This window comes from Marmota marmota, unplaced genomic scaffold (genome assembly GCF_001458135.2).
Source record: "Marmota marmota marmota unplaced genomic scaffold, marMar, whole genome shotgun sequence".
NCBI lineage: Eukaryota > Metazoa > Chordata > Mammalia > Rodentia > Sciuridae > Marmota > Marmota marmota.
Genome location: NW_026000153.1, coordinates 25,255,926 through 25,272,893, shown reverse-complemented (window position 1 = coordinate 25,272,893; position 16,968 = coordinate 25,255,926). Strand labels below are relative to the sequence as shown.

General features: G+C 38.8%; 1 protein-coding gene across 3 annotated transcripts in view; it reads left to right on the top strand.

Moving 5' to 3' along the window:
* Ddc (dopa decarboxylase) overlaps nucleotides 1-16,968 on the top strand; it is a 108,440-nt gene that overhangs the window by 71,316 nt on the left and 20,156 nt on the right. For all 3 annotated transcript variants that reach the window (XM_015490340.2, XM_015490341.2, XM_015490342.2), the window contains exons 8-9: nucleotides 719-813; nucleotides 5,293-5,360. In XM_015490340.2, coding sequence (XP_015345826.1) covers nucleotides 719-813; nucleotides 5,293-5,360 — 163 coding nt within the window. The remainder of the gene's footprint in view (nucleotides 1-718; nucleotides 814-5,292; nucleotides 5,361-16,968) is intronic.

Genomic DNA, 16,968 nt, shown 5'->3' with positions numbered 1-16,968 from the left:
CCTTTGAGGAGAATGGACCTTGGAGGAAGCAGACAAAATCATAAAGCTTCTGAGCAATTGGAGCAGGAGTTGAACCCAGATATGTCCAAATTTGGGGAGCATCCCTGTGCATGAGGCTCTCTCACTCCCCACAAAAGCTTGGCCCCTGCTTCCAGGCTCTTTTGGTATGATTGGAAAACAGAAATCCACTTCATGATTAAAGATAGTGTAAGATGACTAACTTCATGGTGGTGATGGAGTGGGGCAGAGCATGTGGATTGTGTGCCAGACCTTTCCTTAGAGGATGTTGTGAGAACTTGAGAATGGGTTGGCAAAGAGGATAGGGGAGGAAATTCTGGGTGGATGAGATCAGGGAGGACTGTAAAGGGTGGTGTCCCTTGAAGACAGTGAAAGGGTAAAAAAGGGGGGCAGAGGTGGCGCTTGCTGGCTCCTAAGCACTGTACTGAGCAGTGAGGGTTTGGCAATGGATTCTGTCTCCCTTACTTTCCAATCACTCACTGAGCAGCTGGCATGTGTCCAGGGCCAATGGCACACACCTCTGCTCTCAGCTTCAGTACTTCTAAGGACAGGGGCCCTTTGGGGATCCATTCATTAATTCCACAAATACTATGGATGAGCTATATTTACAAAAAGGATCCTGGGTAGGATGAGGTCATCTATCCGACTACACATGGACAGGGTGACCATGTAAGAACTCAACAATTGTTTCTGGCTTCAGGCAAGAAGGAGGACATGTGGCTGCACATTGATGCTGCATACGCAGGCAGTGCCTTCATCTGCCCTGAGTTCCGGCATCTTCTGAATGGAGTGGAGGTGGGTGAGATTTTTACTGTGTAATAAGGTGAATTTTCTTGTTGTTTGTTTGTTTTACATCTGTGTGAGGTGCTGGCAGTCAAACCCAGAGCCTTACACATGCTGGATAACACTATACCACTGAGCTATGCCTCCCAGACCAAGTTTTTTTTTTTTTTTTTTTTTTAAGCACTATGTTTATCCTTTATGAAGATCTGACACTCAATTTCTCACTGTTGTGGTTTGTTTCAGCAAGTCATTTTCCAATCAATTCCACTGATTATTGGAAATTATGCTTCCTCAGGGTAAGGGCTGAGAACTTTCTCCAGTCCTACAAGTCAAACAGCCTGTCTTTTTGAGGTCCTCCGGATTTTGACAGCTATTTTTCAGTCTACGACATCCTGGGCAGAGTTATGCTTAATAGGTTACATTTAACTTACAAAATTATGGGAAAATATTTAGGAACAAAATAAAAATTTAATGCATTTTATTCACAAGATAATTTGAAGTCCCAACCTGGAATCATCTACAATCTGGCTCAGTGTGTTATTCACATTCAACTCCTACATCTGAGCATGATGGTTACTTTAACCAACATCAGCAGCTACCAAAGCTTTTAAAGTCCCCATGCACCCTTCAGGAAATTATAAAATGTGGCCCATAAAGCCAAGTAAAATACCTGCTTCACTTGAGAAATAGCAATCAAAATTATTGATCAGTTCTCTGCTTTTCCAGAGAACTATGGAACATGAAGTGGTACAGACTTGCACCTGTGGCTATGCTGACGTGTTATTTTAGACTCGTCCTTGTAACAACTCACAGGGTACAAAGCCTTCCTCCCCAGAAAGCAATGAAGGGTTCTAAGAAGCTGCTGTTGGAAATGTGTCCAGGGAAGGAGATACTGAATCAGGGGAGTCGTAGTATTGACCAGGAAATAATTGCTTTCTGCTTATGGGTGGAAGGCTTGGTGAGATCTCCCCCTGCATGTGATTAGGATGAATGGTGCAGGTTTTTCCATTAGAATCCCTGGTTTTGTTACCAGAATTGCAGGTTCTGCTCTTGTAGCTCAACCAAAGTTGAGAGGGCAGAGGTTGATGAAGGAAAACAAGTTTATTCAAAACTGGCGCTGGGGAAGATAGAAGAAACCTCTTCTGTTTCGAATCTCCATTTTGCGAGGGCTCAAAGGCATGAACAGCTTTTATGAGAGGAATGGGATACAGTGGACAAGATAGGAAGTATGCATATGTAGATTTAATTGAGCAGCTAGCCAAATAATATGTTAGGATTTATGATTCCAGGAGTTAGAGTTAGGATTCGAGCTTTTCTTTTCCTTTTTTTTTTTGATTTCAGGAATTGAACCCAGGGGCACTCAGCCACTGAGCCACATGGCCAGCCCCCACCCTTTAAAATATTATTTTATTTAGAGGCAGGTTCTTGCTAAGTTGCTTAGGGCCTTGCTAAGTTGCTGAAGCCGGCTTTGAACTCAAAATTCTCCTGCTTCAGCTCCCCAAGCCTCTGGGATTATAGGCGTACACCACAGTGCCTCACTGATTCCAGTGTTTCAATCTTTGATGGTACCCACCAAGATTTGGGGGCCAGTTCCTCAGTTTCCATCCTCAGCTTAAGGAATTTCAGCCACCAAAAAATAAAAAAAATTAATCAGGATACTGGGGAGACTGGGCCTCTGTTACAGTTTTGATCATTTAGAACTAGCTGTGCACCCTTGGGCAAGTTAGGTATTCTCTCTATGTCTCATAAAATGTATTTCATAATGATGCTTCTTTTATGAGGTTGTCATAACGAGTAGATGAGTCAATCATATTTAAAGGGCTTAAGAACAGTCTGGCACACAGGAAGTACTGAGCATGCATTACATGCTTTTATTATTTTTCACCATTGCTTGGAGAATTTTCCTTAAAACCTCTCTGCTTGCATGTCAGGGTCAGGCTTACCAATCAATTTTCTAATTACTGTTTTGAATTCTCATAGTGCTGTAAAACCAGAAAAGTGAATGTCTGAGGTATAGAATACAAAAGCCCCATCTTTGAAGAGAATAATCCCCTTATTACTAATGAATAAAGTGTCATTCTTGTTTATATCTCATCATATTTATTCATTCACCAATTGCTTATCAAGTGCTTCATACATGCTAGGGCTTAGAGGGATCCCTGAGGATAAATGAAGCTTCCAGAAACATATGTAAGTCCTGGAGTGGGGGTTAGCTTGCAAGATGTTCTCATAATGTGATGGGAATACCAGCCCCTCTATAGTTCATTGCTGATAGCTAGTTTTGTGGATGCTTAGTGCTAGAAAATGAAGAATAAATTTCTATATAGATTGATCACTCCTAATCTAAAAATCCAGACTCCAAGATCTGAAGCTTTTTGATCTCTGACATGACATCACAAATGGAAATTTTCACACTGTGAAACTTTGCTTCACACACAAAACTTTAAAAATACTGTATAAAATTACCTTCAGGCTATGTGTATAAAGCGTATCTTGAAACATATTTGAATTTCATATTTGGACTTGGGTCCCTTCAACCAAGCTCTCTCATTATGTATATGCAAATATTCTGAAATGCAAGAAATCCGAAATCAGAAACACTTCTGGTCCCAAGAATTTGGATAAAGGATACTCAACCTGTGCCATGCAAATACCTTTAATTATGGAGATAATACTCATTGCTTGGAAAGACTGTCCCTGGACAGCTTCAGGGAAATTCTTCTTGAATTTATGTGCTTCTCTCCAGAGCAGGGCCTGGGCCAGAAGCTCCAATCTAACTCCAGGTGTCAGGTTTGAGAGTTTCATGATCTTTTCCTACCCCTGCTTTTCTTTTCCCCATGGATTGACAACTTGAAGTTTTTCCTTTCATAGAAGGGTGCCTAGCAGTCAGACCACCTCCGAGATGAGCACTCCCACCAGATCCTATCAACAGCAGACAGTGTTTCGTGCCCAACAAGGAGTCATTTCAATTTTTCCTCCATTATTGTTCTGGACTCTCTCCTCGCCTGGCTGAGGGCTTTGCTGCTCAGTGGGTCAGATAAGCGAGCTGCAATATCCTGTGGTGGCCCTACCCTTGGAGATAAGAGCCTTTCTCTCTGTCAGCGGGAGGAAAATGTCACTGTTGGGTAATGAAAGAAGTTTAAACAGATCAGCCTCAGAGGAGGGAACTAATAAAATTCCTAGCAAACAAAGCTCCTCTTTAACCTTTTGTTTCCTTTTATCAACAAATGAAACTTGCTGTAATTTCCTGTCTCTTTCTCAAAATTACTTTTTTTGAAACCTGGAAGGAAATGAATATGTACCTCCAGAGTAGGTCGATGTGGAAGGTTGCCATCTGCTGACCAAATGTCTCCCTGCTGATGCTGACCTGGCCTCTTCAATGTTTGCTGCCTCCTCAGTGCCCATCCCAGGAACCAAATAGAGAAGACGGGTCAAGGCTTGGACAGATTGAGAATTTTTCCCGTTAGAAGATGGGGCCAGACTGGCTGCGCAATGGCACCTCCCTCTATTTCTGCTTCATTATGTCTTTAGACATGTGTCCAAATCCCCTGCATTTCTGATGAACTTAGTTCCTATTTATCAATCAGATGGTAAACCAGAGGGTGTATTTTGAAAAATCGAAGAAAGTCTCATATATGGCAGTTCAGTGAGGATGAACAGTGCCCTCCGCAGCCACTCGAGGTAGTTGAAATCTCTCTTTTTCTCCTTGAAAATATGGTGGATGAAGCTGCTGCTTGGTTGTTTGCAGCTGCTACACATGATATTCCAGCCATGGAATCTATAACTTTTAGGAATACAATAAACTTGGATATTGTTTTTAAGAATAGAGAAAAATACTTAGGTAAAGGGGAAGAGTTGTAATCTTATGGCATGTTGGCAAAGGAACTAATCAATTGCATGAAAAAAAAATGAGTTTCTAATTACTGTAAATTAGTTATGAAATTTTCACTTTCTCCTGGTTCATGATGATACATATAATCTAAGAACTCTGCTTGCTACATCATGGAGTTGAAAGAACTGTGGACATAAAAGTATTTCATGAGCACAGTAAGTACAATTTCTAGACATAGTACTTGTGAATTGAATATTCCAAATATCCTAGTACTTTGAAATACAATAAAGATACATTTTTTAAAAATGTATTTTTAGTTGTAGATGGATACAATGCCTTTATTCTATTTATTTATCTTTATGTGGTGCTGAAGATTAAACCCAGTGCCTCCCATGACAGGACAAGTGTTCTACCACTGAGCTACAATTCCAGCCCAAAATATGGAAAATTTTGATGTGACTTTAGACCATGTAAAATCTGAAAGTGCTTTCATTTGGAATATAAACTCTATTTATTTTGATTCCCTGTAGTATATTTTAACTGTACTTTTTTATCCTTTGAAAAATGTAAACTTTTAAAAATGTAAACTTTTAAAGGTCTTCTTTTATACTGAAACATCTATAACTAGTTTACTTTTTATTGTTCTTATTCTTTGACAGTTTGCAGATTCATTTAATTTTAATCCCCACAAGTGGCTTTTGGTGAATTTTGACTGCTCCGCCATGTGGTAAGCTCCCTTTCACTGGACACCAGTTATAGGCACCCCCTGCTCTGCAGAGATGATAGCCCACCTGAGGGAAATCTGGCAGAGAAGGATGAGACAGTTGAGGGGGCGCACCTAGTCGCTCAGCTCACTGCTGCTTTCGTTTCTGAACCATTGATGGAGTTCTTACTAAATCTTACCCTGGCTGTAAACTTTCATCTAGAACATGTTGCAACATATTGGCATGAGAAAAGAGAAGGCAAAGAGAGACAGTCTGAAATATGGTTGATGTAGCAGAAGAGAAAACAAATCCAAGGAAATTTCAGTGCATACATTTAATTAGATTGCTTCTGCATTTTAAATCTTGGATTCATCATCATTCTTGGTCTGATGCTAAGTTTAAGCAATCCAAGTCTAAATGCTTGGAAGCATTTGCTAAGAGAAAACAAGAGCAATTCTGTGCTCTGAAATAAATTTCCCTGGAAATTCTTAATAACAGTGCCACATACATCACTTTGGTTTTATTTAGAAGTAGAAAAAGAACTCAAAAATTAAAGTGAGTGATATTGTCCTACAATAGATGGTGTTTAAAGAAATAATGATGACTAGAAGTGGCACTAGATAAAACACAGAAACTTGTTCTTACAATTTTTTTAGAGTAAAAAATTGATTTATCAACCATAAGACCAAGGGGTCTTGCATGAATTTTATACAGTATGCAAGATGGCAAATTTTCAGCACTTCCAGTTATGCTTTGCTTTGCAAAATTGTTCAGTATGTAATCAAATGAACGATTTTTTTTTAACCTTAAAAATTGAGGAGGAATATAGCTCTCACACAATCAAACTCATGTCAGGTCTCTCATTTAAACAAATGAATAGTTTATTCTTTTACGGGTTTATCTAAAAGCAAACCTCATTTACAATTCTTTTGTTCACATCAAATTCTTTGTGTCACAGTCTTTTCCCCCAAACTTTTGATATGTGATTTTAAAAACTAATTGGCATATGGGCATTTCAGATTTAGTTTTGTCTGAAATACTAATCAGGATTTGTAAAATCTTCAGCTCTTTTGAATGTGAGTGCTCTTTTGTACTCGTGTGGATGTGTTCTTCCATTTTATTGAAAGTAGAGCACAGCGGTGATCCCTCATACAGTGTGTCAAAAATCTCTTTTGTCAAGTTTAATTTTAGTAGAAATTAATTTGGGGGGCGGGCTGAGATATTTGGTCCATTAGAAAGCTGGTAAGGAACTAGAGTTTTGAGAACTCTGTCAGAGAGCCAACAGGGGCTCACTCACTAGAACAGGTACAGTGAGCATCCTTAGATGAGAGGGAGGCTTCCAGAAGAATAAGACACAAAACCATTCTGAGCTGGGTATCATGGAGCACACCTGTAATCCTACCTACTTGGGAGGTTGAGGCAGGAGGATTGCAAGATCAAAGCCAGCATGGGCAACTTAGAAAGACCTTGTCTCAAAACAAAATAATAATAACTTTTTAAAGGATAGGGATGCAGCTTAGAGGTAGAGCACTTGCTTAGCATGTGTGAGACCAGGATTCAATTCCCAGCACTGAACAAAAACAAATCCTGCCAGGAGTTGCTGCGTGAGGGCTGTTGGGGAAGGGATGGAGATCTGCCTGGCAGAGTTGGCCAGAGGAAGGACTCTTGGTGTGACAAGAGTTTTATCACAACCTGTATAAACCAATAACCTCCACAGTAGTTACACAGCAAGAATCAAATAGGTGTGGGCTTCATTCTAAATCCTGTACTTAGGTAGCTCAATAGAACCTCCTGAGCAGCCCTTGGAGGACAGGAAATTACTATGCCCTACCTTTACAGATGAGGAAACTAAAGCTATCATGGACCAAAAATATTTGGGACCAAAAAATATTTGGCCTATAATAAAAATACTGAATCTGCTAAGGAGGATTATAATAAATGGGGTATCTTGCTTCTTGTTCTGGACAAGCAGTACATGCAATAAGGCTGAGAAAGCATTCTGTACCAGTGATGCGGTGAGAAACATTTGAGCCTTCCCCAGGCCACTGTGTGCTTGTCCCCAGAGCTGAGGTTACCCAGGATGTCAGTCTTTCTGGAGCAGATGCTAGGAGAACTGAAACTGGGTTTTCATACGTCTCAGACAGACTCTACCTAGCATTCAGACACCAATCTGTAAAGAGAAATCGGATAAAGTGGAGATGACATAGGGAGGAGACACAGGAAATGTGTTATCCTGAGCCCAGGTCATTTGGAGAAGGAAAGGAAGAGAGTAGGATCACTTGTAGAAACAAACAAACACGAGTCCCAAGACACAGAAGTGGCCTCTGGTGTCTGAGAGCTTGCCTGAGAAGGTGATGGAGTTGGGGTGAGGAAAGCCAAGGGAGGGGTTGTTTGCAGGGTTTCAATACTTGATAAATTTTCTACTTCCCCATGGATTTTAAAGGCCAAAATGTTGTATTTAAATTATAATAGGAAATGTGCTCTTTCTCTTCTGAGCTGGCGGGTTCTGGATAGAATGGTTGTCAAGAATTTTTTGTGAGAGTCTTAGGAAAACGAAAAAAAAAAAAAAACAGCCTCTCCCAAACCCAAGATATTGTTCATGACACCAAAAATTGCATGAATGTTGACTGATGGAATCTGAGTTTGAATAGTGTGTTAATATAAATATTGCTAAATATTTACTATTTGGGACACTGTGCTTGTTTTGGTTGGTTTGCCAGACCTGTCATAACAAAGTACCACAGACTATACAATTTACATGGCTGAGATTCCTTCTGGGGGACCTGGAGGCTGGAATTCCAACATCAAGGTGTCCATAGGGCTGGTTTCTCTGAGGCCTCTCTCCTGGGCTTGCAAATGATGCCTTTTCCTATGTGTTCCACATTGTTGCCCCTCTGAGCGTCTGGGTCCTAATCTTTTTTCCTTGTAAAGACGCCTGTCATATTGGAGTAGTGCCCATCCCTATAGCCTCATTTTAGCTTAATTAACTCCCAAAGGCCCTATTTCCAAATACAATTACAATTTGAAATCCTGGGTCTTGGGGTTTCAACAGGTGAATTTGGGGAGTACACAATTCAGACCTTAACAGTGCTTAGAAGAAATGACTGAAGCTTTAAGATTAATATCTAGAGATTTAAACCTGATTAGCTTAGTTTAAACCCCATAATCCGAATCACGCCAACTACTTCCTGCTTTGTTTATTTGATTCTTACTAAACTTATGTTTCTTTTCGTCTCACTTACACCTAAATATACAATTTCTTATTTTTTTCCTCGTTCACCTCGTTCTTTTCACCAAAGAAATTGTATTTTCCTTTTCATGGTGAATACTTTTCATATTGCCGTTACAGTGATGGCATCGTTGCTTGTGCCATAGCCTTTCAAACATCTGTCTAGGCTCTGCTCCCGGAATTACAGTGCAGGTAAAGCTGGACAAGCAGTTTCTGAATTAGGAGTAGCCCAGGTGTGGTTTTAGTCTGATTTCTAATACTATAATCAAATAAATGAGATAACCCATTTAAAAAGAAGAAAGGTTTATTTTGGCTCACGGTCTCACAAGTTTCAGTCCAAGATGGATTGGTCCAGTTGCTATGGGGCCTGTGGTGAAGCAACATGTGGTAGAATAAACCACTCATCTTATGGCTAAGACATGAAAGAGAGATAGCAAGGGGCTGACTATGCACATCCCCTTTAAGGGCATACTCCCTTGTGACCAGAAGACTTCCAACTAGGTCCAATCTCTTAAAGGTTTCATCAGTTCCCAATACTGCCATGACTAGGGACCTGAGTTAATGGGCATCTGGGAAATATTGATCTCAGTTATACTAGGCATCTTATTCCATTTGGGTTGCTATAATAAAATACCATAGATAGTTGACTTACAACCAAGGAAACTTATTTCTCACAGTTCTGGAAGCTAGAAAGGCTTGACTTTGATCAAGGCTCTGGCAGATTTTGTGTTGGTTGAGGGTCTACTTCTTCACAGATGACAACCTTTTTTGATGTCTCCTCACCTAGGGAAAGGGATGAGGAAGTTTTCTGGGTTCTCTTTTTTAAGGGCACTATTTTGATCAGCTTAGCATGGCTGTGACTAAAATATCTGACAAGAAAAATCTTAGAGGGGCTGGGGTTGTGACTCAGTGGTAGAGCGCTCGCCTTGCACATGTGAGACCCTGGGTTCGATCCTCAGCACCACATAAAAATGAATAAGTGAAATAAAGGTCTTGCGTCCAACTACAACTAAAAACTAAATATTTAAAAAAAAATCTTAGAGGAGGAAGTTTATCTTGGCTCATGTTTCAGAGGTTCAGTCCAGGCTTGGTGGCCTCCATAGTTCTAAGGTGAGGCAGAACGTCATGGCAGAAGGGTGTGGAGGAGGAAAGCAGCTGAGGGCATGGCATCCAGGAAGCAAAGAGAGTACTCCACTCACCCAGGACAAAATGTCAACCCTAAAGCAATCATATCCTACCTGCCTCTTGTTACCACCCAGCTAATCTGTATCAGTGGATCAATCCACAGATTAGTTCACAACTCCCCTAATCTAATCATTTCACCTCTGAACATTCTCGCACCTGTCTCACACATGAGGTTTTGGGGAACACCTCCCATCCAACCCCTAACAGGCCCTTATCCCATTCCTGAAGGCTCCATCCTCATGAGGTAATCACCTCCCAAGTCTTAGTTTTGCGTTAGTTTTCAGACAAAACTAAACTGAATCTGCTAAGGAGGATTGTAATAAATGGGGTATCTTGCTTCTTGTTCTGGACAAACAGTACATCCTAAGATCATCACCTTAGGGGAGATGGTTTCAACATATAATTCTGGGCAGAGACAAAGCATTCAGAACATAGCAAGAGGGAAAAAGTCACCATTTAGTCGAAAGGGCATTTGATTTTTGAACATTTTGGAATTAAAACTGGAGCAATTATTTTTATACTTTGGGAGTCTGATCCACAGGATGGAGTTTCCAGAATATAAATTACAACTGAAATAAATTAAGAAACTAATAAAATAAATTACAGGCCAATGCAGGTGGTGAGCCAGGTGATTAGAAAGATGTGAAGGGAGGGGCTTGGAAAGATAAGAGAGAGATTTAGGTAGAAAACAAGAAAAGGACCCATAGGACAGACAGTGAATTAACTCTATTATTCATTGAGTGATTGTTTGTGATAGGAAAGTCTGGAGAAGCTTCTTTGGTGAAGGGGCATTTGACCAGAGAGCTGCATGGGGAAAGAGCAAAAGGGAGTGAGTGCATAATGTGCAAAGGCACTGAGGTACGGAGAACATGAAACTTAATTCATATCAGCTAAAAGACTTATAGATCATTTTGTTTGGCCACGTGGGTTTAAATTTATTTTGAATACGCTACATATATGTAAAAAATTGATTTTTTTAAATAAATAATTTTTTAATAGCCCTATAAATAAAGAGGGCTCTTTAAAGTGTCATTTCCATAGTTACAGTGATCTGGAGCAAAGCAGCCCTAGGCAGGGCACCCGCTTTCTAATTTGGCACAGCCTGACTGGCCTACCACACACAGGCTGTAAACCTTTCCCTGTACACATTTGAGTGTGAGGCTCCTGGAGAACACACTTGGAAGATTGACAGCTCCTCACAAAATACTTCTGTTTTGAAGAAGTGCTATGCCAAGTTAAATTACAGCATCAGGATTCTACAAAGAAGCAGAATACAAGCCTAAGTTCTCAGGCTCTCTGGAGAGAATCCCCCTACTCTATTCCAGGTCCTTCCTGTAATTTGGCAAAGTGATGCATCTAAACCCTCCAGGAAGGGAACCTGATTCTGACATTTATTGCAACAATAGTGCCTTCTGAACAGTACCTGCTATTTATGTAGCACTTCCTTTTCCGGTGCATCAGCACATCTAATCCTCTCAGCAGCTTCCTTGGGGTAGCAATTATTAATTATTCCTACTTATAGATGAGGAAACTGGAATTCAAGATGTTTAATCTAGCAGAAAATAATGATACTTGCAGTCCAAACTACTGGGGTGGGGCTGGGGTCTGAGGCCAGAGGTTCACTTGAGCTAAGGAGTTTGAGACTAGCCTGGGCAACAGTGAAACCATTTTTCAAAAAAGAAAAAAAGACAACAAAAAATTTAATCCATTCTCAAAGGACACGTGGTTACCCATGTCAGAGCTGGCGTCACAGATGCAATGTTTAATGGCAACAGGAGTGAAAAACATTGTATAATCTAATTTTTAGAAAGAAGAGTAGATAGAATTCTGTATCTCAAGGTTAAACTCATGAGGTTTAAATTTCTAGATATTAATCAGGTTTAAATCTCTAGATATTAATCTTAAAGCTTTACTCATTTCTTGTAAGCACTAAACTAAAAGTACATGCCTGCAAAGGGATTCCCATTTTACAAACACACAGATGATGTTGAGATCATTCCTTGTGGATACAAAAGAAGTTGAAGAAAAAGGGCTGTTTTAAGTGAATTAACCAAAACCATGTTCCCCTTCTATTTACACTTTTACTCAATTTGTTAATTGATTTTGATTTTTCTCTGAATTCTGAAAATAGCCCTCAATTTTAGCCCAGGAGGTACAGCCTAATGGCAAAGGATGTAGATCATCCCTTTTTCTTCATTCACCTAGCTGAGAAGTCAGATCTATTGAGCATGCTCAGTCAAGGATGGTACCACTGCCTGTCTGCAGAAGGTATGAAGGCAGATGGCATTTTTGCAAGGTGGCAACAGGAAATGGAGAGAATGAAGTCTTGAGAATTTATTCAGAGGCCCCTTGCACTGAACTGAGTACACATGGAATAAAAGCTAAATATTTTGCTAGTCTCAGAAATTATTGCAGTAATGTGAACTACTGCAACACAATAGAGTACAGATTATAAAGATGCTTGTAAAAATCAGAATTCAGAGAAGGGCATTTTTTTTTTTAAGATTTCACTAATACAGCAAAATCACATTTAAATGGACTTTTTTATTGCTTTCATTGGCTTTTTTTTGTATTCTTTAAAAAATAGTGTCTTTCTTTTGTTTAATGAAATTTTACCAATGGTTAGTCCATAATTTAACATAAACACTTTGGTCCTATTCTTTAAATATTGAAATGGACAAGATAATTGAAGTTCTAAAATTGGCAATCATTATAAGCACAGTAAGTACATTTCCTAATGAATTCATTATCCTGTTCATAAGTGTTTTACTGTTCATTTGATATTTTGAATCTTTTATATGTAAATGTGAACAGCTCTGCTCAGAGCTTAATATCCCTTTAGTATCAAATATCTTTCAAAGAAAGTCTCAACATCCACGTACCCCAAAGGTATATATTATCTCTATGTTTTTAAAAGGTATGAGTCCCCAAATTAAATTTTATCACAAATTGTTTTATAGTTTTTGTACACCTACCTTACACAGGAGATTTCTCCTCATCTTCTCTTCCTCCTTCTCCTTCTAATCTAGTTACTTTGAAACAGTTTTAATCACTTCAGTTATGGTAAGACTTTATTCTTGAACTTGTTTCACTAATGGAAGGTTTTATATATATCTTTTTGATTGCCTTGCCTAATTTTGTAGACTTTTGGGCAGGGGGGAGAGAGTTATTTGGGGATTGAACCCAAAGATACTTTACCACGGAGCTATATCCCCAGCTCTTTTGAGACAGGGTCTCACTAAATTGCTTAGTGCCTTGCTAAATCGCAGAGGATGACCTTGAACTTGCAATCCTCCTGTCTCAAGTCTCTGGAACTGCTGGCATTACAGATGTGCACCACTGTCAGAAGAAAAGAAGCTAGACTTCCAAACCAAAACAAAGGCCATTTCCTCAGCCCTTAAGAATTTTCTGGTGATAGAGAAGGGCCCATGCAATGTGAGATGACTCTGATGCCACAAAAGCAATCTTTCTGTGTGTGTATATCTCTTATGTAGAGGTATATGAGCCTCCCCCACACACTTATTTATTAAAATAAAATTTATTCTCTTTATAGTATTCATTAAATGCTACAAGGAAATGCAAAGTTGTCACCTAAATTTCGAAGAGGAGATCACTATAGGCCCATTAGAAATGGGTCAATGAATAAAATATAATGGGAAATTGGAAGTATTTTGAAGTACCAAGAACCAAGAAAAAAATAAAGATGCAACAAAACTTGTGTCATGCAACTGCTGTACAACTTAGAGAACAGATTTAACTAGAAAAGAAGAAAGCCAGAAAGTCATGAGCTCAGGATACAATGAAGCCAGGAGACAGTGTATAATTAAACCCTCAAACAGTAAATGGAGGAGAACAGTTAAAGTTAACAGAGGTAGTAAAATTGACACAGTAGGGAGAGCCAACAATGCCAAATATTGCTCCCTGACCTGGCAATTAAATAAATGATCTCTGGAAACACCAAACAGATATAAAAAGAGGACCGGGGATGGATCTCAGTGGCCTAGCATGTGCAAGGCCCTGGGTTCAATCCCTTCGAAATAAAATAAAATAAAAGGAGAAATCACTGATAAACTGCTGTAGAAAAAAAAAAAAGGTCTTCACTGTAGTATGTAGCTATACATCCTTACCTGTATGTACTTTAGAGATTTCAAAAAATCATAAGGGAGAACTTATGAGAAAAATCTTGCCAAGAATTGCCCCACAAAATACACATCATTACAAAAAACACTTTTATCAAAACTGACTCAAGAATAACAAAAACCTGAACAATCTTACAAAGTTCCAATAAAATTTTCCTACAGCAGAAATATCTGTATTCTTTTAACAGTGAGTATCCTACTCAACTGCCAGGGGAGATTTCTATCCAATCTCAAATTTGATTCACAGAGAACAGCAAGTGTCACTTATGTCATAGAGTGGGTTTTGCAGCGATTCTAAAATCAGGTGAGAAGCAGAGAAAGAAAATCTGTAGAACAAACTCAAACTTAAAAGTTAAAATTCAAAGTCAAATGTCAGCAATAAAATCCAATGATTTAAAAAAAATAGTATTACATGACCAAATTGTGTTTATTCCAAATATGCTAGGGTGGTTTAATATTAGGTTAGTAAATGTCATGCTGAAGGAGAAACAAAGTTATCAACACATCAGGCACCCCCCCAAAAAAAACTACATAAAATTCAATACCCAGGTAGGACAAAAAGTTTTAGTAAAGCAGGAACAGAAGAGAATTTAAACTGATAAAATGTATCTGCTGAAGAACTATAGTAAACCCATTCTTAATGGTGAAATATTAGAAGCATTCTTTTAAGATCAGGAAAAAAATTATTCCTATCATCATCACTTCTATTCAACATTGTGCATTCCTAACATGCATAGTAAAAGATAGAGAAGTGCAAATATAGGAATTGGAATGGAAGATACAAAACTCTCATTATTCTCAAATGAAATGACTGAAATAAAGAGAATCTTCAAGGCGTTGTCGTTAATAAGAGAAACAGAAAAATTTCTAAGTAAAATAACTTTTAAAGTTGCATTTTTTGTGTGTCTACAATTAACAACACATGAAATTTAAAAATCCTTTTTATAATACTAAGAACAGATATGAGGTTATTATGTATAAATATATCAAAATCTATTCAAACTTTTATGACAAAAATTCTGTATTTTTTGGGAATTCATTAAAGAAGTCCTGACTACATAGAGTGATGTGTTATATGCATGGGTAGGAAGCCTTAATATTTATTTTAATAAATATCCCAACTGCCATAATATTTTTATGGGCCAAGAATAATGAAGAGAATTGTTAAGAAAAATATGGTAGAGACTTTGCCTAATCAAGTTTCAGTGCATGTAAAGCAACTGATTGAGCTGATCTTGTATAGGACAGGTGTGACAGAGAGATTAGACCACAGGAGAACCTGGAGCAGGCCAACCAAGTATGCAAATTAGTATTCCTAATAATTCCATTCCATTATGACAGAGACAAGCAATCACACAGAAATATGAACAAACTTTTCCTCACCAAATAGGAAACTCTAGATATGGCTTCTTAGTGAATGCAGAGTTACTCAACCTCATTCATTATCAGCAATGCAAATTAAGCACCATTAAGCACTATGAATTTTTGGAAATGAAATCTCTCCAAATGATATTTGGTCAGGATATGGAACCAGAGGAACTTGTACACTGCACAACCATTGTGGAGACTAATTTAGTGCTATTTGTCCAGTAAGGTTGTAGACATATTCGTACAACCTTAAGAGTACTCTGTGCCATTTCCGTGAAGAGATGAATATTCTACAAACACAGTGGAGATGTGCTGGAATGCCCACAGAAGCAGATCTTGTCTACTAACAAATGGGAAACAACACAAGAATGAATGGGTTGTAATATGTTTGTACAATGAAATCCAATTAGATAATAAGAGAGAATGAACCACCAGGTATGGAGATACACACCTGTAATCTCAGCTACTTAGGAAGCTGAAGCAGGAGGATCACAAGTTTGAAGCCAGCCTGAGAAATTTAATGAGACCATGTCTCAAAAAAAAGTGCTGAAGCTCAGTGGTAGAGAACTTATCTAGCATAGGAGACTAGGAGAGGCCCTGGGTTTGGTTCCCCAGTACAGAAAGGGGAAAAAGAAGTGAATGAATGCGATGGGTACGGTGACACATGCCTGTAATCCCAGTGGCTCGGGAGGCTGAGGCAGGAAGATCTTGAGTTCAAAGCCAGCCTCAGCAAAAGTGAGGTGCTAAGCAACTCAGTGAGACCCTGTCTCTAAATAAAATACAAAATAAGGCTGGGATGTGACTCAGTGGCTGAGTTCAATCCCCAGTACCAACAAAAAAAAAAACACCAAAAGTTAATGAGTGCAAGTGACTTGTGTGAATGAGTGTGAAATTCAGTCTGTTTTTATAAGAAAAAGTAAGTTGTAGAAAAATACGCAGAGAAGGATGACATTCATATTTAAACACCTTAAGTTGTTACAGTCTATTTAGAAACAAAACCATACTATAGATTACTTGGGGATTTGTGCAAAAGATTTTGTAGAATGACGTAGGCATGGTAAACCCAAATTCAAGATTGTGGCCTCTGTCATGGACTCCAGAGAGGAAGGGGCTAAGGGGAAGTACACACAGGAAGAATTTCTTTTACTTAAAAGTCAAATTTTATTTCGTAATCGGGGGACAGAGAAATTGTTCTTTCTGCCTTTTATATGACTTCATAATATTTTTAAATTAAAAAATAATGAGTTCAGGGCTGGAGTTGTGGCTCAGTGTTAGAGGGCTTGCCTAGCATGTGTGAGGCACTGGGTTCAACTCTCAGCTCCACATAAAAATAAATAAATAAAATAAAGGTCCTTGAACAACTAAAAAAATAATGAGTTCAAACATCATTTCTGGAGTCATTAATGAGAGAATTCTGGTCTTCATGAAGAAGGAATTCTACTGATAGCTGTAGATAATCATACCCCTTCTTCTTTTTCTTTGTCCCTGCTCTTTAACGCTAGGCTCAGAGCTTCCCCTAATACAGAGGGACCCAAAGAAAAATCCTCCAGGGACTTCTTAGAAAAGGCTCATGATGTAGCAAAATGCCCATGTGCACACACACACACAATGTTTGGTACAATAGATTTTCTTCCATGCGCCAAAGAGAGAATATACACTAGACAACTTATGATTGCCCACTGACATGGTCTGTCTTTTAACCCTTTAAAG